The sequence below is a fragment of the Capsicum annuum genome, chromosome 3 (genome assembly GCF_002878395.1).
Source record: "Capsicum annuum cultivar UCD-10X-F1 chromosome 3, UCD10Xv1.1, whole genome shotgun sequence".
Classification (NCBI taxonomy): domain Eukaryota; kingdom Viridiplantae; phylum Streptophyta; class Magnoliopsida; order Solanales; family Solanaceae; genus Capsicum; species Capsicum annuum.
In genome coordinates, this window is record NC_061113.1 from 264111878 (window position 1) to 264132287 (window position 20410).

Here is a 20410-nt window from a genome sequence, read left to right on the forward strand (position 1 = left end):
TGCTTCCTACATAACAACAACGACATAAAACATTGATAATCGTCATAAGTAAATTAACATCTAATTTGACGTGTTTAATCATTTTCCTTAGAAATAAAATGTAAATTTCAATATTAAGAAAAAACAACAACAAAACTTTACCTACACAGCTCCTCATATTACTCAATAAAAATTTGTTTCCTGCATAACAACAACACATGAAGAAATGATAAATTTATCAACATCTAATTTAATAAGTACATGTCATTTCAATGTAAGAAATTGATCAATATTTTCTGAAAGTTCTACATGTGAAAAAAAAAAGACAGAAACAATGATCAGTGCATGTTTTAGATTTACCAATGAACGTTCTTATTTAAAAAAAAAATCATCAATAATATCGATAGATATCCATTGTAAAACTCGAATTCTTAGACAAAGTAGTCTCATGAATTGAAATATATCATGAATTAATTATCACATCATACATGTGGAATAACTTAAAAAATAAAAAAATAACGAAAATAACAAAATAAGCAATTGATTGAATTCAAAATAAGATTAAGATTATAATATTAAGAATACAAAGAAAGGATAATGAAAATTAGGAGAGGAGGAAATCATAGAAATTTTTCTTTTTGAGAATTTCTCAATACAATTAAATTAACATATGCAGGCAAACTTTAGTATATAAAAATTCATGTTTTTTTTTTTTTTTTAATGTTTGGGAGTAACTTTTAGAAGCCCGAAGCTCACAAACCAGAGTGTATGAGCAAAAAGAAGTCCTAGTGTGTATGTATATGTGCAAGGAAGAATGCAAAGGGGTTAGAAACATTTTGTAACATTTATTGGCTTTTTTTTCTTCTTAATTTGATGTAATTGTAGATGTAATTGTATAGTTATTAGCTTATAATTTAATATCATTGAATGATATTATTTTATAAATTTCTAAAGAAGGAGAAATTAAGAAGAAAAAAAAAGCTCAAAAAACCCCACAAAAAAGACATATATGATTGCTTGATTCTTAGGCATGCCACATAGGATTGACTACTGATCTCTTTTATATGTATATACTAGTAGAATAATCCGCGCGAAAGTACCTATTAATAATTTATTTTATAAATTTAGATAAAAATGAAGATAAATTTTTATATTCACATATAAAACTTACTTAATTATGTATGTTGATAAAACTAAAAATATAAAATGTTTTTATTAAAAAAATAGAGTTTGGAGAAACTTCATTTCATAAATGAAAAAAGAAGAAGGTATTTTTAAAAAACATTTTTATTTTTGATTTTATATATATACACACACAGTGGCACCTATACATAGTTATTTCATTTCATTTATTAGATAGAAATTATTTTATTTTACTAATATTTTCTTATATTAGAATAAACTAAACCATGAAATAAAAATTACAGAAATTAATTAAAAAGAAAAATAAAAAAATAGTCAAGCTAAAGTGTACCAAATAAAACATATATATATATATAGAGAGAGAGAAATTAAAGACTACATTAAATTCTTCAAATGAATACCACATTCAATATATATTAAATTCAAAAAAAAAATAAAGTGAAAAAATAGAAAAAAAGGAATTAAAAGGAGTTAGAAAAATAATATTTGAAAGGCTTCAATACACAAACGAAAATATTTAGTTATTAGGGAAAACCTCTTATGTTAGGATTTGTATTTAAAATTTATCTTTTTTTATATATATTTTTCTTTGCTTTTTAATCATTTTTCATGTTAAAAAGTTTCTTTCACATTAATTAGATTTTAAAAGCACTTAAATAATTATCCATGATGCAACGTACTTTAATCTTGATTTAAGACTATAAACTTAGACTCGTTATAATTTTTTTGATCTTTATAAGCGATAGTATTTTTGTACATCATATATTTACACATAATTAAGAGTTTTGAAAATAAATGTATTTTATTTTATTCATTTTTTAAGTGATTAAGAATTTTTAATTCCTCTATATGACTAATCGATTTAGATTTAAGATTATAGATAATACTTTATATTTTTGCTCAAGCTATATTGTGATGAGATTCATAATTCTCATCTTCATATTAGTTTTACCTATTGTTGAAATTGATAAATAAATAAATATTTAAGTTGATATTTATATACCCACACTTGCAGTGTATAATTGTTTAAAAGTTATTTTGGCTTAAAAGCATTTTATTTTGGCTTAAAAGCATTTCAATAATTAAAAAAGCAATTCTATAATGCTAAAAGTAATACAACAAAATGATTTCTCAAACATCGTTTGATATAAATCCTTCATGTAGATTGTAAGACATGTATTTATAATATGATGTCTTGTGGTCATAAATAAATTAAGCAGCACAAAATAAATGAATTAAATGTCAATGAAAAGTGAATAGAAAGATCACCACATGAAAAGCAATAGGACACCAAAAAATATAAAGGCATCCACAATATTCAAACTAGAAGCCAAACATCATAAAGAATGTCAATGACCAAATATGGTAATGTATCGGTTATGTCCAACGTCTCTTCTCCAGCAAATTTACACTCTTCACCACTTTCACATTTGCTTGAAATTACATCACCACTCAGTTCTCTTTGAACACTTCTTTCCTTGATGTGTTGTCACAATCTCAATTATGTTATATTTTAGAAGATAGCAAATAATTTTTATTTCTTGTTGGTAAAAAATATATGGAAGTTCAAGCAATGAAAATTCTAAACAATATACAATGAAAGAAATAATCTTAATTTTGATGAAGGAGGGGAAAAAATTCATAATGCCTCTGATTATAGAATAACAATATGGAATATCAAATGATATCATGAATACAACAACAAACAACAACAATAAACCCAGTGTATTCCCACCTAGTAGGGTCTGGAGGTAAGATGTACGCAGTCCATACCACTACTTCAGAAGAAGTAGAAAGATTGTTTCCGATAGACCCCCGGAATGATATCATGAATATGACTATTAATATAATTTAGGAGTTATGAGCATCAAAAGTCATGGGAGTAAAGACAATTAAATTTTTATATTAAAGAATAAGAATAAATGAAATAGTAATTCATACATTCATTTTAATTGTTAAACAAATTAATTAATTCATGAAAAGAATAGAGAAAAAAAATTTTAAAAAGAAGAAAAAAATAAATAGGAATGGGATCATAGAGAGATGCCACGTCACCTTCTCTATGTTCTTCCTTTATTATTATATATATAGATTGATTTAACTTTGTGATAATTTTTTATCTTAAAATGTGGATGAATGGGCATTTTTGATCCAAAAATGAAATGTGGGATTTTTCACCCTTTTTCGTCCCCTAAATAACAAATCCATAAAAAATTGTACCCGAGTTGTCATTCTAAATCTTCAAGTTCCTCTTTTAGTAAAATTCTAGCAAAGTGGTTAGCAATCGGTCCAGACCAGTATACGCATTTTTCTCTCCGAATCCGCCTTCTCTTTCAGTTGCTGTTCTCCTCTTCTCAACTGTAATCAAATTCCTAACAATGCTTCACTTCTGATCTACACCGTCAATTACAAAGCAATACACTTAATCGACGGCCATGGCTCACTGGATCTCTTCTAAGCTCAAAGTCGCCGAAAATCTCCTTCATCAGGTTCCTCTTTTTTCCGATTAAAAAATTGCTAATTTTGTTAGAATTTTTCTGGAATTACTTTTTTTTTTTCGTTTGATTTTTCCGAGTATTATTCTGTACTAGTGTAATCTCCTTCATCAAGTTCCTCTTTTTTTCCGATTGAAAATTGTTTATGTGTTAGGATTTTAGTCGAATTGATGTTTTTTTGTTTGATTTTATGAGTATTATTTCGTAGTAGTGTGATCTCCTTCATCAGCTCCTCTTTTTTCCATGCTTAATCTCATGCGAATTGCCTGTATTATTCACTGGAATTAATTTTGAAAATTTTATCTAATTGATTTTTCATAATATTTATGTCGAGTGGTTCAGATAGATCAACAAGCAGCTGATTCACTCCGTAAGAGTGAGAAGCAGCGATCTGATGATATAAATCCCAAAATCATTGCTAAAACAAACGAGAACAAGCCGCTTAAGGAACAGTTCAAGAAGAAAAGTCTTGAAACAAATGATTTAATTCAGATATCGAGAAGTGATCGTAATTCAGCTTCTATTAGCCTGGAAAAGAACAATAGTTTTGGCAGCAATAGTAGTTATAAGATACATAAGGAGGCCGTGACTCCAATAGATTCGAGTCCCAGTTCCAGTACCAGTGCTCTGACTGATAATGATTGGACGGAATTGTTAAGTGCACCGAGTTCAAATGTCACTGCTGGGGGGAATGCTAGTAGTAATGGAGTTGGAAGTGCCCGTAGTGGTAGGAGTGATGGTAGAAAGCAAAGAATTTTGGGGGCTGGGTCGAATTTGCCAGCTTTGGATGGGAAAAGGAGACAGAAACCTCAAAAGGTTGTTAACAGTGTTAAAGGATCAAATACTCATTCAGAGAATGAGGCAGATGGTAGAAGGTTTGATAGAAGAGCTAGCAATGTGGACTATACAGTCCCGGTAACTTCAAATGTTGAACTTAGAACTGATGGGGAAGGTTTGGGCCGGGGGGACCACCATCGGAAACATGAAAATGTGAAGTCTTTGCTTGGAAATAAGGATGATCAAAATGAAGTTAAGAATGAAGGTTTGGATGTTGTTAAGGGTGTAGAGAATTCTCCATCTGGAGATAAGAGCCTTGGCATTGTGCCGGCGTCTTCCACTCTTGTTAAGGAGGTGGGCGCAGAGAGTAAGCTGGATGTCAATCAGAGGAATAGGTCTGTGAAGGCTCTAGTTGACAGGCCAAAAATGGACTCTACGAGTTCCACTTCGCTGAAGATGAGCTCTTCTTCACCTAGTAATGTAGAGTCTGATTCTGAGACGGATTCAACATCTTCATCAGACTCGGAAAGTGAACGTGAAAGAGAAGAAAGGAGAAGAAGAAGGCAACAGCTCCTGGCTGAAAAAGCGGCTGCAAAAGCAATGGAAGCTATAAAAGAACGTGAGAACAAGGTTGCTAAATTGGAAGGCGAGAAGCAGAGCTTGGAAAAAATACTTGAAGAGCGGGCCAAACAACAAGTTCAAGAGGTAAATGCTTAATCTTTCTGTTTACTGTTGTTATTTAGAATGTTTACTTTCCTATTTTAACTTCTGTTGGAAATCATAGTTTATTTCATAAAAATGGCTTGCTACCTTAGGGAAGGATTTGACCTCTCCCAACCACATGATTGAGCAGTTCCTGACTCAAGAACGTACACACTTGGTGGAAATAATCAATCTTTTTATAAGTAATGGAGGAAACCAGTTTGTTGTTCTGGAATTTAAGATAAAATGTGCATTTGGCTCAGGAAAGTCTTTCAGAAGAAGCGTCAACCTCTATGATTCTAGTTGCATAATTTGACCGGAAATTTGCCAATTTTTGGTAGGCTTCTTTTAACTTGTTTCCAGGGGGATACTAAGGTCTCTTGTATTGAAGTAAAATTTGAACAATTTCAATCAAACCCCATAGCCATGTCACCTTGATAGGCATAGATAGTTGGTTGTATTCTTGACTATTTCCTAGTTTCTGATTATATTATTTTATATTGTGCATTGATCTAATCATACCTTTTCGCACGTGTCCTGAGAAGTTTAACCAACTTTTTGGTTATTTTTGTTAAAATAAAAGTTAAAAGTAGAGCAATACAACAAACAACAACATATCCAGTGTGTTCCCACAAAGTGGGGTTGAAAAGTAGAGCAATAAAGAAATAATTTCTGTTCTGCTAATTCCACGCCAGCTTAGCTTGTAAAGGTTTTCCAAGAGTTGCTCATGTTTTGTTTCTTCTGGATTGGAATACATTTTGGTTCTCCTGCTTTCTCAATTAGAGAACTTCCACTCTTTAAAATGATAAAGAAAGAAAGAGACGGGGGAGATTTTCCTTCATTTTCTTATAATGTGATCTGCATGAACTAGAATCTGCAAATCAAGCAGTGCGTTGTTTCTCATTCCCCTTGCAATAGAACAACTTAACTCTAAGTGATACTGTTTCAGGTCCTGATTATTTAACTAACAAAATCTTTTGGGAAGGTCAGGGAAAGGGAATGAGAATACTGCTTGTTTAATCACTAATTTGCACTTTCCGTTCATAAAGTAATTTCCTTTATCCATAGAAAGGCTGACGTTTCTCAGCCTTGGTTGTACTTCTCCCTAGTGCATCCACCTAAAATTTTCACCGTAGACATGTCAAACAAAAGAGAGAGAAGAATTAGAAGACATTTCAAAGTTATGGCCAACTACCATGTTTATGACTACTTCTTTGTTATAGGCTTCTGAGTTACAGATGAAGATGATGGAAACGATGGAAGCTGTTGAGTTGGAAAAACAGAAGCATAATAGTACTAGAATGGAAACTCTTGCACGATTAGCAAAGCTTGAGGTACTTTGGAATCTGCCTAATCATTTTGCCTGTACATGTTTATATTCAGTTGTTGGGCAAGCTGGATAGCGCTTGGATAACTGTCATGGTTAAAGCATTCCTCCAGATAATGATAAATATTTGAAAGTGCAAATTTAATACTGTAGCTATTTCTTGCAGACTGTAAATGCTGAGCTTGCAAGGTCTCTCGCCACTGTTCAATGGAATCTTGAAGTAGAGGTATATGAAATATTAACCATTGTTTCAGCAGGATTTAAAATCCTATTGTACTCTGCTTCTACAACTAGAAAACAGTTACAGCGCATTCTCTCATATTTTGTGGATGTTAATTGCATTTGCTGTGCAATGTGATTTCATAAATAAAGAATATCTATAACTCCTTACTCATAGCTGATTCACTTTGCAGCTCTCTACCTTGGTACTGTGGAGTATCTAAGTTCTGTATTTTATTTCCTTTTGGGAGGAGAGGGGGAGGTGGGGGTATCACATCAGGTTGTTGCCAATACACTTTGGTCTTCCCCCAATACGCACACACCCAAAAAAAGAAGTTTGTTGCTCAGACACATAAATGAAGGAACAATTAAGTGCATTCTTGCCTCACCTAGAAAGTATGTTGCTTTGAGCAAGTGAACTGTTATTCTTACTTTAATATTGTATTCCTCCCCTATTTTTTCTTTATAAAAGAACAAATCAGCTTTAATCAAGCATTGCTAATTTGGTTTTTATCTGAGTAAATTACTTTTTCAACTTCACAGATTACTATTTCTGATTGAATCTGCTTAGGAATCAAAACAAAGCATGTTATTAACTAGTGTTTAATGTTAATGCTTCAGGTTAGTCAGGTTGCTAAACTACGCCAACAGATTGAGTTAAAAGAAGCGGCTCATGAAGGTCTGCTTTTGGCATCTTGACCGAGTCCTAAGTAGTATCTTTTCACGCCTTTTACGTCATACTAATCAGAAAAAGCTGTTACAAATGCCTGTATTGCAAATGTGCATTCATAAACTAAACACGTCTTTGGTTACGTGTAATAATATGAATTTCAGAGAACTTGTGTTGGCAAAGTCTGCAATACAGTTCATCATTATGTGGTGTTCCCTGCTTGAGACATCAACATAGTATAAATTGCATTGCACGCTATAGGTGACTGGTTAATTTAATGGCAGGAGGCCAGTTTTCTAGTCCACTTCTGTAGACCAGTTCATCTGTTTCTTGAGATCTTTTGGTGGAAAGATATGAACACAAAAGATTGAAATTGATAATATGTTCTGTAAAAATGATTTTTTTTCCAAAAGATAGGTTTTTTCACAAGAAAGAGATCCTGAAGCTTTTAACAATCTTCTTGTCTTGCAGAATTGAGAAGGAAGATATCTAGGACACAGGGAAGTGGTGAAAAAGTAAGTATTGCCGGCTTTTTTTGTCTTTAAGCAGATTACTTTCTCTTAGATAACAAAGTTTTCCTTTCCCTATACTTTCTTCAAGATAGCTAAGATTTCATTTCCCTATCTTCTGTTTTTTTTTCTTTTTGATTACTTGTAGTTAATGGCTTCAAAAGGGATTGAAATGGAGAGGGAGATGCTTGAAGCAGAGCACTCTTTCTTAACAGATAAAGTGGGATTGTTGCAAGAAAAGGTAAAACAACTTTTTGGCACCATCAGATTTACTTCTCTACTGGACCTGGACCTTTTTAAATTAATATAGGAGCCGAGTGGTAATATCTTTGGAAACATTAGATCTGAGTGGATTGTGTATTATATCTTTATTTCATGCACGTCTGCTAGCACACTTAATTGTTGAAACAACAGTACTATTTGGGTTTTGTCCCAGTAAATGTCTACTTTGAGAATAGCCTAGGAAAATTCACCTAGCTATAGTTCATTTGACACGGATTGTTTGGCATAATTCAGGGTATGTAAATTAGTTCTAAGACAAATAATTTGGATAGTGCTGCATTGGTTGTGCTCTTGAATTGCATATGGATCATGATAATTTGCTTTCCTGCTGTCAATCTGAGTTATACTGACAAATTTATGATGCCCTTTTCGTTTGGTCAGTATTTGCATTTTATGTTACTGCTGTCTGCTGCAATACTAACCTTTGTGTTAGTATGTCAATGTTTTGTGATTTTACAGCTGTAAGAGAAGGACCATTTTCTTTGTAGGGTACTTGTGTTGCATACGACGGATCCCACATAACTAATATTTAGAGACTGAAAGAATGAAACTGTAACGCTGTTTTAGTATGTTTTGTTGGACATTGTTTTAGGAAATTGATGTAAAAAGTGTGAAAACAGTGATTGACTTGTATAGTTGTATACGAAACTGAAAAATGATAATGGCTGTTGCTTTGCTTTCTGTATCATCTGTTAAACTCATCTATTTCGGTCAATGTGACCACTGGATCTCTAGGCAAAGACACTAGAAAGAAGCATTGCCACAACACAGCATGAACTGGAAAACCCAACTGCAGTGGAAATTGAACTCAGGCGGAGACTTAGTCAGTTGACCGATCATCTGATTCAGAAACAAGCTCAGGTTCTTTCTCTTAAATAACTGTGACTCAATATGGAGTTTTATTAGGAAGGAATCTTGCTCTCAATTTTTTTAGCTTTTCGAGCTGTCTGATATTTCTTATATTTGCTGATTAAAAAACAAATTAATCTGTTATATATTCAATATGACAAAATGCAAATGTTCATATCAATAGATCCTCGAATCCACTGTTCAATTCCGTGAATGGCTCACAAGTATGCTAATTTCCTCTAGGGAGTCATTTACCTGGTTTCTGCAGATAATAGTACATGGACCATAAGACAGGGTTTTCTGAACTTTGCTTGTACTTCAGGTTGAGGCACTTTCTTCTGAGAAGGCCACAATGACATTTAAGATTGAGGTACATTTCTAATTTTCTATCCTTGATAAGATATTACCATTACAATTTTAATAGCAGGTAGTTCACAGAGTGCCTCAATCCAATTCTTTGCATCATATTTAGGCTGTTTCAAGATCACTAGAAGAAAACAAGTCTATGTCAGCAGATTTTCCTAGTACCTCATCAATGAGTGATTTGGAGTCTGGGTTATGGGAGCTCTCCAACACAAAGTTGAGGCCATTGATTGAAGAAAGAATGCGATCAGGCCAGCAACATTTAGGATCTCTGATTCGGCAGTTAGACTCCATCTTCTGCACCGGAATGGTGTTTGTTAGAAGGAATTCAAACGCAAAAATATTTTCTCTGGTTTACCTCGTCTTCCTTCATCTCTGGGTCGTATACATTTTAATGTCTCATGCTCCTGTCTCTGAGGACAACATTGGTGCCATTATTTCCTTGGAGAATATCAACAAAACGGGAGGCATGTGATCTCATTTATTGATGTGTATCACCAAGTTCATTGGATCCATCATTTTTTGTTTTGAGATCCTTTCAGCATCTCCACCCCAGCCATAAGCACAGATGTATAGAAATGCACCATTTGTTAAACAAACCTCAGGTGGTATATCTAGGTCAAGGAATGTATAAGTTTTAAAGGTCAATATGCATTTCATGGCAAATAGAAATTTCATAATGTGTAGTTATGGTTATAATTTCTAGCAATTCCTTCTCATTAAGACGTGCACGTTTTTCTGTCTTCCTAACTCTCTTCCCCACCCCCGAGCTGCAAATATTTGATTGAAATATTTGCATCAATAGTCTATTGCAAGGGACATTCTGCATCCGTTTCTTAATTGCTAACATAATTTTTTGTCAGCAGCATCTTTTATGACTTTGCATGTGTAAAACATACATGTCAAAACAAAAGGCAAAAGCAAAAAAAAAAAGGCATGGTGGTGCTGAGGCGGGCAAAGCAAACAAACATTCTAGAAAGCATAAACATATGAACTTTTAAGAATGCTGTTGTCTAATTATTGGAGAAAGCTTTGAAGTTGCAATGACAAAGAAGCTATAAGTTTACTCAACTATGTGAAACCCAGATTTGATTCAAGATACAATTGGGGAATATAGCAAAAGAAGTTGAATACACCAGCCAAACCAATCAGTAAAAGGATTACATAATTGAACGGAAATTCATAGCAAGTGAGAGGTTAAATAGGACTTCGAGCAGCCAAAGGCGGATGTGGGAATAATCAAGCAGAGCAGGTCTGTGCAGCGAGCGGCTGGCTAACTATTTGCTCTAGTACGGAATCCCAAACATTAAGCAGTCAACTTGTCTTTGGGTCCGTTCCACTGCTTCCTTGCTGGCTTCGTCTATTCCTTGCAAACAACAGAAATTTCTTAACAATGATAGAAGACAAAGTTTGAGTCTTACAAATAAGCAAAAACACACATACAAATGTGCTTTTGGCCCCAAAAGTAAAACCAATTGTAGCTTCCTCAGGCCATACATGTAAGTTTACTCCAGTTGTTAAGGTTAAATCTTGAGAAGTACAGAACTTGAGACATGATCACAGCCAAAAGTATATGATAGACACACACATAAGTATCAACAAAATGTTTGTTAAAAGCATGAATGAAGTTGACCCTCCCGAAATTCAGAGAGGGTGCTCTAGCTGAACTGAAGAAAAGAACCACCAAAATCCAACAACATAATGTCATAAACATAATTGGAAAAAATTGTGAAGGACAAACTTTGAGCTAAGGATTTTAAGTTATACCAGCTTAGCTCTTCTTGGGGAAGATTGCGACTGTATAAAGGAAACTCAAAAAGGAGTATTCCTTTGAGCCATTGAGGAAGACTCCCATACATCCCAGGAGGCAGCAGAATAAGAGGACTGCAACAATAATATATCAATTTTTACGTTCTACATTGAAATCAGAGAAAATAGTAGCGAAAACTATAAACCAACCTAGTTTTTCTCTTATATGATCTATATGCAGCAACATTTCCAAACTTCTTGTCTGCTGATGCCTGTTAATTAGAGCATGTAACAGCATAAGCTCATATTTAGTGGCAAATGTAGTAAGACAAAGCAGTGATTGTACCTCGAGCAAGGGTATGCCACTAACAAAAAGGAGCAGCAAGGTTATGAATACAGGTCCAAACATAACAAGCCATTCAGCACCTTCTAGCACCGGTGTCGAAGCCAGGAAAAAACCCCACCAAAGTAAAATCTGAAGAACAGAAATTGTTTCGCTATGAAAAGGTAATAACTTCTATAAACTACAACACCACAGATGGCACAATCAAAGGACTAACCTCACCAAAATAGTTTGGATGACGTGAATATTTCCAAAGGCCAACGCTGCACCACTTTCCTCTGTTTTCCGGGGAGTTTTTGAATGCCAACTTTTGTTGGTCAGCTGTAATCTCAACCAAAATCCCAATAATCCACATTATCCAACCAATGATATCCTGAGCCTGAACAGAAGGACCCTTATCACTTGCATTAACAACTGTCACTGGTAAACTAACAGTCCATACCCAGATTGACTGCAATTAAAATTAAGTTGTCATTCACAAAGCAAGAGAATCTCATTCTTCTGTCATTCACTAGTGAGAGTATATCTTTCTGCGGAGAGTATAAAACAATATAAAGCAAGACACAACCTACGAATTGTTGGATAAAAGGAAACAAAACCTGAAGTATCCAAAATATTGCCAGTTTTCCAAGATTGTCACGTTTGTCATCAAAGCGTCTGTCCTCCCCCCACTGTAATATTCTGATAAGAATAAGGTTAATGATAAAGCTAACGTGCAATATCTGTTTGACATGACTCTATCAACCATGCAAACCAATATAATTTTATCATTTGGAGGAGTGAGCCTTGTAACTAGTACCGATAGATAGCTTCCTATATCTTTGCAAAGGATGACAGTTCATTCCTTTTCCATTAAATCTTTGCAAAGGATGACAATAAGAAAATTAGGAAAAGAATATACACAGGTTTAATAGTATAATTCGTACTGGTCTTACCTCATTAATAAAAATAGCCCCAAGCGAAGGCCCCATATCACTACAAATAGCGACAAAACCACCTGAAAGACAGAATGATCAAACAGAATAAAACATTATCCAACAATTTCCTGAGCACTGTCAATTACATTTTTGAGCAAATGCAGATTAATGAATATAAAATGAGTTCATGAGGCGTGTGATTAAAACATAACAGCACAAAAGTTAAATTCTCAAGTACAATACACTAAATTCTAAAGTTTTAGCCTAATACTGTCCAATTCAATATACAATGAATGCATCGTCCCATTAAAAGAACGGAAGTGGTTGTTACAGCAAAGGCCCCGGAAACTGACGAAATGTACATGGGCATAGGGGAGAGGGGAGGGGTTTGGGGAGGAGGGTACCATAGAAAAAGTGACTACTAGCAAAGCACTTGTTGGGATTAACAAAAACTTTCTAAAGTGAATTTAGCAAGATAACCGAACTTCAAAATGATCGCCAAATCAGAGATTGACGAAAAATCTTACCTGTCGAAAGTACCATGAACCTTTTAGCACCAAGGTCAAAATAGCGAGTACAATGAAGTTCGTACTTCCTGTATTGAAAATATTGACAGAAAACTAGTAAGTGAGTGTCCCCCAACCCGGAAGAATATAAGTGAATAACAAATTTAAGTCAAAGAGATTGGTATTCATAACAAAGCTGCTCCACGGCAAATACTACCTTGGTGACAATGAATGGATAGTTAAAGAGATGTGAAGTAAACAGGTAACACAATTCTTTTAGCATAGGTATCTAAAATCAATCCCCAATTACGATAACCTTGTCATGAATCCAAGGTCAAACTTGAACATCCCACAGTTTAAGGAAGCAACTTGTGAAGTATATATAAACCCACCCATGGCCTAGATAATAGTAAAATCTAGTCTGGAATAGTCTAATCATTGTTAGCAACGCATCAGTAAGCTAATGTGCTTACAAAAACTAACTTAAAACTATCAATCTAGATAGATATCTGTAATACAAAGCAGCACTAGAACGTCAAGTTTAGCAAGAATAGGCTATGTGTTAACTAAGCAAGATAGGCTTATAAAAAGGTAAACCAAAGAGTATAACAACACATTGTCCTGTGGTACTGTGGTGCATCATTTTAAAAAAAAAAATTGTACTTTGGTGTAGAGTTATAGCAGCATCTTTGTCGGTTTGTGCTATAGATGGAACAGGAGAACCGAACCCAAAAGACTGCCAGTACTCTTTGCAATCAACGAGGGGCAATTGGTTCATAAAAATGCCCCCTGCTTGAGGACCAACAATCCCGTTGGTCATGGCTGACACCACTTCTTTGATTCAAGCTACCAATCCTGACACCCCTTTGCCCATATGGTCGCTGCTGACATCTCTCTTCTTTTTCTTTTTAGGCCTAGCTAGTCGTGGATGGCACCACTTTATTTGATTCCAGCCACCACTTGTGACACCCCTTTGCCCATATGGTCACGACTGACATATCTTTTCTTTTTCATTTTAGGCCTAATTGGTCGTGCGCTGACACCACTCGAGTATAACACTGTTGAGTTGCGGTCTCAAGCATTGATCAACCAATTGTAATAGACTAAACAGAGAGCAAAAGGTTAAGTATTAGCTTGGAGAGACCATTCAACCAATAAACTCACTATTAACCATTGAAGAAGGACAGTTGGCACCATATAAAAGAATCAATTGACATCTACAAGAAAGACACTGGTGCTTCATTGTTCCAGTGATTTAAACAAAGAATACAATAAACAATAAAGGTGATCCTCTAACATTATAGTTCCCTGTTAAAAGAGCTCTTATTACTTGCTAAATCACAAAAGGATAGACCATCACACACCTCCCATCAGCCAAACACACACACACACAAAGCAATACCAGAAAGTCTATCCGGCTGAATTATTTAAAAAAAAAAAAATCCTTTTTTCTTGTGGATAAGGTTGAATTTCAAGAACTGAGAAAAGGAAAATTCAGTAAACAAAAAAAAAACAAGCCGATAAAGACAATAATAATAATCTTACCAGCAAAGTCAGTAACTTTATCAAACCTGAGGAGTGCTGTGATAATGAAAAATATTAACTGATAACCCAACTGCAAAATGAATTAAAGAAAAAAAAAACAGATGATCAGAATATACTTATACTATAATAAATTAATAACAAACAAGACAGAAGGGAGAATGAAAGTAATAACTGTAACAATGGCAGTTAGGCCCAAGAAATGAGAATCCATAACTGTCCCTTATCTGTTCTTCTTTCCAAACTCCAAAGTGAAACAACTAATGATATATTCATTAATTTGTCTTTTGTTGTTTATGTCGCGTCGTTCCATGAAGTCCTTACATGTTACATTTGCCTAACTTGGGTTGGGCTTTGTTTGTAATATGTGTGGTTAAGATTTCTTATGTTGTCAAATCCAACGTCCCTAATTAATTTCATAACTAACTAGCCATGAAATAGGTAAAAAGGTTTTTTCTATTAGAAAAGATGATTTATAATCTTTGTTATTTAGTCATTAAACTTATTTTTAGTGTGAAGCTTCATTGCACGACTCACCTGCCGAGCAGGAAGCCTTAGTGATCCAGTTGTACCGAATAAAAGATTGTCGCTCGATGGATAAAAGTTAGGATAAACTATATAAATAGGTTGATCTTGAGCTTACATCAACGGGAAGACGTAACTTCTTAAAAAGTTAAAAGTCATGCACATAATTTTTGGGATGATATGATACAAAAAATATAAATTTATGTCTTGTGAAAAGTTAGTAATATTTGTTACGAGGGACCAAAATTAAGACCAACACAAAAGGGCAAAAATGCAAATGACCTACTGAGTCCATGATTTATGTGGGCCTAACCCGGACATATAACAATAGATGGCCCATCACATTCAAAACTATAAAAGCCCAAAGGCTTCAGGGATCCACCTGATTATCCGACTTAACCATCAAAAAGGATTCCTTAACATGAAAAAGAAAATACTCCTTACAAAAAGTTGGAGAAAAAAAAGAAAGAATGCTTTATTTCTCTTTTTAATAAGTTCATTATCCAAAACCAATAATCACAAATCTAACACTTATGAACAATAGTAGATCCCAGAATTAACGCTTAAGAGATTGACTTACCATATTTTAAATCTCTTTGAACCGGGTATTCACATCAAATCAAAGGAGTAAATACCTAGCATGCATGTGCCTATCTGTACTTCTATTGTTTAATCACGATTAATTCATACACGTTTTAATTACATTCAGCAACTTCATCTTAAAAGAATATATATTATAACATGTTTAAGATTGTAAATTTCTAAAAAAAATAAATTATAGTAGCTCCACAAATACCATAACAAGTCTAGAATAACATTTTTTTTGGTTTTCATTTTCTCTTACGTGTATTTATGAAAGTTATCTTAGAATGAAAGCAATAAGTCAAAAAGAGAAATGTAGTGATGTCAGAAAATGTACCAAAAAGAAGCAAAGCAATAAACATCTTTCACTTTATGATGTCGCACTTACCAATCTGCTTTCACTTTCAACTCTTAGCTTTACTCCTCAATTTTCTAAATCTTTTCAAACACTAGTTGGCGCTCTCCCAATTTTCTCTACTTAAATTTTTTTTTTTTTTTTGCAATACTGTCGTGGCAAATTGGTGATAATTATCTGTATATTAAACAAGTCTATTTTGTACAGCTAAACGGATTTGATTAATGCATAGTATTTGTGATGTCAATAGAGTAGAAAGACAAAACTCACGGGGTCCTAAGAACGGGACGTATTTAGAAGTAGGAGTGTAGGGTTTGGTTAAAAATTAAATCAAATTGATATTTGATTTGATTTATTTTAAATTTTAAAAATTGATATTTATCTTGTTTGATTTTGATTTTACTCTAAAATAATCAAATTGAACTAATAAAAATTATTTATATATTATTCATGAATAAAAATAAATATTTGTTAAATTGTATATTTTAATCATGAATTTAACTTTATTCGTATCACTTTTAGTCATATGTTTTCATCTAGTTGACAGTACGTCATGAGATTCTAAATGATTTTCGTACTTTGAATGACAAATGGTATTAATTGTGAAAATTATCTCGTTGTCTATGAGATTTTACATGTGCGTTTCATTAGACTATAGATAATCATTAGTTTTGAACTTTCTTTTTTATCCCTATTAAGCAAAAAATTTATGTTTTCACCTTTTAGAGGGTTTATCATATCAATCTCTTATGTTTAGTTTCTAAATATTTTTTGTACAAGCATTCATATGGTGTTATTCGTGGTTTTGCCTAAGTATAGCGCTGAATTGACATCTTAGTTTTAAGGTTGAGGCACAATACTTGGTTGACATCTCATATACTGGATTGAATTTGTTTTTTAAAAATTAAAATTTTTATCGTTAGTTGAAGTTATAAATCGAACTAAATCGACAAGAACAAAAGTGACGGTTATTTTTTTGTGTGTTGATTTGATTTGGTTTTAAAAATTTAAAATCCGATTAAGTTGATTTGATTATGATTTTAACCAATAATCAACACAAAACAACCCATAAATACCCTATTTAGAAGTTCGATTACAGATTCACGTGAGTTAAATAATTTTTACTACAAAAATTTAAGCTTATTAAATATTATTTAATTAAAATTTGTAGTTTTTTTTTTTAAAATTCTTTCTCGAATTAATGGTAGAGTCAAAATTATCACTAAGTTAGTTAAAAATCTTCAAAACTAAATGAACGAACTAGCCGAAGAAGGTCTTTGACATTTACAAAATATCATAAAAAATAATATAATCATGTACAAATAGTCTAGTTTATTATCAAAAAAAGTTGAGATAAACTCAAAACCCCGAGTTGTTTCTGTCTATACCTGAAGTTTCACCTTCATGTTCTTGATATTTCGAACCGACAATCTTAAAATTCAAGAGAAATAATATTAGTAACAATTTAAGCAACCTTTTTTTAATCGAAATAAACTTACTATAGTAATTATTTATATATTTTAAATTCACCTCCACCACCATCCTCGATTCCCCAAGATTTTTGATGCTTTACATGAAGACATTTTAAGGTCAAACATGATGATGAAATAGGATGTGTATCCCACTAGAGGAAGTGTAAACATGACGCCCCAATGAATATGTAATTGCACCGCCAATTGTTGACTTTGTTATTCTCGATTTCTGGAACCCAACTAAACAATTTACATATTCTTTCTCTACACTCTTTGACAAAATTAAAATAGAAGGGCAACAATTAATTATAATTTCAATTTAGTAGTAAGGAAATAGAGACGCATGAAAGGGACTAGAAGTGTATAAACATGTAGGATGTGTTTGGATTTGATTGGTGCCACATAATTTCACCAAGTCACGTAAAATTCAATCTATATAAAAACGTTAATTTCACCTCACATCTAGCTAATTACAATTTTTGGTACCTATCGTTTGGAAAAAAAATTCTAATTACTTTCAAGTGCCACATTTTTTTTTTTTTGCATGAATACGACATCTTAATTTTCACTTGATTCAGAATTAAGCACCCCCTTTTGGATTATATCAGTAAAATATGATAGGATAATGCTGCAGCTAAAAGATTTACTTCAGCTAAAGAAAGATAGAGCAAGTATGTCTAAATTGGGGTTGAATCAAAGTAGTTTAATCTTCAAGAAAACTAGAATAATTAGAAAACATTTAGTTTCGAAATATGCCTATTAAACCTTGATTAGGGTTTAAGTCAAATTGTAAATTTGTTAGATGTTCCTTTCGGACTAAATCGCACTGGTAAAATGGCAAAATAATTTGTTAATTTTTCTTTCGATTTTCTGCTTTTGGTTGGCACTAATTGTTTTGGAAAAGCCTTTAATTTCACTTTATCAATCAATAAAAATAAAGTAAAAGGTGAAAGGAAACTTTGACGACTCAACATTTTGATTGCAACTCTGCTGATTAGTCAGCCACGCAGCTAACAAAGATAACAAATTGATGCATCTCCAACAAACCCTAAATGATGCTAATCATTTTGCACCAAACTTAATCAATTAACACATTCACAAATTATTAATGAGCTAAAAACAACAGAGATGATACTGCTACAACAATAACAACTTAGTGTAATTTTACAAGCAAAATTTTAAAAACATGAAATATACATAAATTTTAATTCTATCTTTGCATGATAGAAAGAAGTTATTTTGAATGCATCCTTGACTCATAAGAAAAGTGATTAACAAAACATGCTAGAAAAATGTAAGAATAAAAAAAATGTGATAAACGTTAGGGTGTACAAAAATTGAACCAATCGATAAATCGAATCGATAAAAATATTATTGGTCTATTATTATTGGGTTAACAGTTTTTTAATGACTTTAAAAAAAAATATTGGGTTATTGGTTCGATTCGATTTTTTGTTATTGGGTTATTGTGCAAACCGATAATCCAATAAGAATATATATATATATATATATATATATATATATATATATATATATGACTTATTATATATTTCTTTTAATTTCGATAAATTAACAAACCTATTATTTCAATTATACAAACTCTTAATTTCGTCTAACAACATTAGTTCAAACTTGAAAATTTTTATAAATTAAGACACATCATGTAGGATTTTTAGTTGCAACTAAGATTTGATTTTTTTCATGTTAGTTAATACTATTTATATTTTATGAGTATTTTCTTATCGGTTAGACAAAAAATCAAACCGCAAAAGACTAAAAACTAATAAACCAAGAATCGATAAAAAATATCTTATTAATTTGATTATTAATTTAACATATTTAAAAATTAAAAATCGATAAACTGAATTGAACCGATCAATACACACCCCTAAGAAACGTAACGAAGGAAAGAAAAACACTGACAACATAAATGATAAAAATAGACCAAAAGAAAAAGTAAAATTGAAGAATAAAATAGCGTCATAGCAATAGAATAATAATGATAGTATTGGCAGGGAGAAGAGGGAGCAAATAAGGTGCTCTAAATTAGAATCATGCTCTCCCTCATAATACTGAAAAATCACTCCACTATATCTACTAATTTTCTACTAGAACCTTCGACTTTTGCGCTATCCTATTTGGGGTCATGTTCTCGACAAATTAAATATGTGTCGTGTTCTGTTAATATCAACTCTCACTAATTTATTCTTGGCTATCTTTATTTTTGTTCGAACTATCTCAATCTTGTTTCGAACATCTCTTCCACTATGATGGTCACTCCCACAAATCCCGCATACTCTCATTCATTTATTTTTTTGTTTCCTTATAATATATCCACACATTAATCTAAACATCTTTATTTCACTATTTTTACCTTTGAGCTCATGATAAAAAAAAAATATAATCTTATATTTAAATTGCACATTTTTAATTTTTATGTAATGTAAAAGATACTGAAGTTTTTGCCGTAATTCTACTATGCTCAAGTTCTAAGAAGGTTAAAAGTGACTAAAAATGGTGGATAATATGAAATTAGGAATATTATAATTAATAATTATATCTGCTTTCTTTGCTAAAATTCCTCCACCCAATCTTTTTCATATTCCTTCCCTACCTAACCCCCACTTTATTTTCTGCTTCATCTTTTTTCTTAAAAAGCACTAAACAAATGAAAAGTAAAACAAATGTGATTTGGCGTCTAGCAGAGTATAGCATTTCATGCTTATGGTAGTAATCCAAATGAATTCTCATTGCATTTTTTTATTTGTATTTGAAAGTATAGATTAGCAGAGTCACGGATAAGTAGAATATCAGCAATGAAAAAAATGGATTAAGTTATCTACTTCCATATTATTCCATCGTTAAAATATGTTTATTTTATATAATGATATTTTAAACGGAAAAGTCAAAAAGTATTCGAAGTAGTTTAAATGTTCCTTCCTTATACCTATTGAGTTTCGATTGTCTTTACTTTAATTTTTGAGTTTTAAAAAGTTTTTTTTTCTAAAAAGAGAATTATGAGATGATATGTGTGATTTTATTTAAAGAAAGTGTTATTAATTTATTGGTTCATATGAGTATTAAACTCAACACATAAATAACTC

General features: G+C 32.4%; 2 protein-coding genes across 11 annotated transcripts; one reads left to right on the plus strand and one right to left on the minus strand.

Moving 5' to 3' along the window:
* The first annotated feature begins 3157 nt into the window (after positions 1-3157).
* LOC107861922 (golgin candidate 2) lies at positions 3158-10034 on the plus strand. Its single transcript, XM_047410009.1, has 10 exons — positions 3158-3611; positions 3960-5099; positions 6320-6430; positions 6590-6649; positions 7264-7321; positions 7784-7827; positions 7970-8062; positions 8839-8964; positions 9275-9322; positions 9425-10034. Exons 1-10 carry the CDS (start codon positions 3558-3560, stop codon positions 9788-9790), a joined length of 2100 nt encoding a protein of 699 aa, XP_047265965.1. The 5' UTR covers positions 3158-3557; the 3' UTR covers positions 9791-10034.
* A 319-nt stretch (positions 10035-10353) lies between these two features.
* LOC107861920 lies at positions 10354-14964 on the minus strand. Of its 10 annotated transcripts, none has more exons than XM_047410014.1 (10): positions 14548-14964; positions 14376-14445; positions 12852-12919; positions 12343-12404; positions 12007-12088; positions 11625-11786; positions 11411-11539; positions 11275-11336; positions 11083-11199; positions 10354-10675 (listed from the first exon to the last, which is right to left on the minus strand). In XM_047410014.1, coding segments are annotated over exons 1-10 (792 nt in total). In that variant the 5' UTR covers positions 14587-14964; the 3' UTR covers positions 10354-10674. The 10 variants fall into 10 exon arrangements, with proteins under 10 accessions (XP_047265970.1, XP_016562797.1, XP_016562796.1 ...); XM_016707311.2 differs by having other exon boundaries at positions 10354-10681; XM_016707310.2 differs by having other exon boundaries at positions 11625-11858; positions 14548-14709.
* Between the last annotated feature and the right edge of the window lie 5446 nt (positions 14965-20410).

Coding starts and splice junctions, on each gene's coding strand:
- LOC107861922 (XM_047410009.1), top strand. CDS start 3,558: ATGGCTCACTGGATCTCTTCTAAGCTCAAAGTCGCCGAAAATCTCCTT. Junction 5,100..6,319: donor CCAAACAACAAGTTCAAGAG/GTAAATGCTTAA, acceptor TCTTTGTTATAG/GCTTCTGAGTTACAGATGAA. Junction 8,063..8,838: donor TGGGATTGTTGCAAGAAAAG/GTAAAACAACTT, acceptor CTGGATCTCTAG/GCAAAGACACTAGAAAGAAG.
- LOC107861920 (XM_047410010.1), bottom strand. CDS start 13,650: ATGACCAACGGGATTGTTGGTCCTCAAGCAGGGGGCATTTTTATGAAC. Junction 12,920..13,493: donor TGCTATAACTCTACACCAAA/GTACAATTTTTT, acceptor TTTTCAATACAG/GAAGTACGAACTTCATTGTA. Junction 12,405..12,851: donor GTTCATGGTACTTTCGACAG/GTAAGATTTTTC, acceptor TCTGTCTTTCAG/GTGGTTTTGTCGCTATTTGT.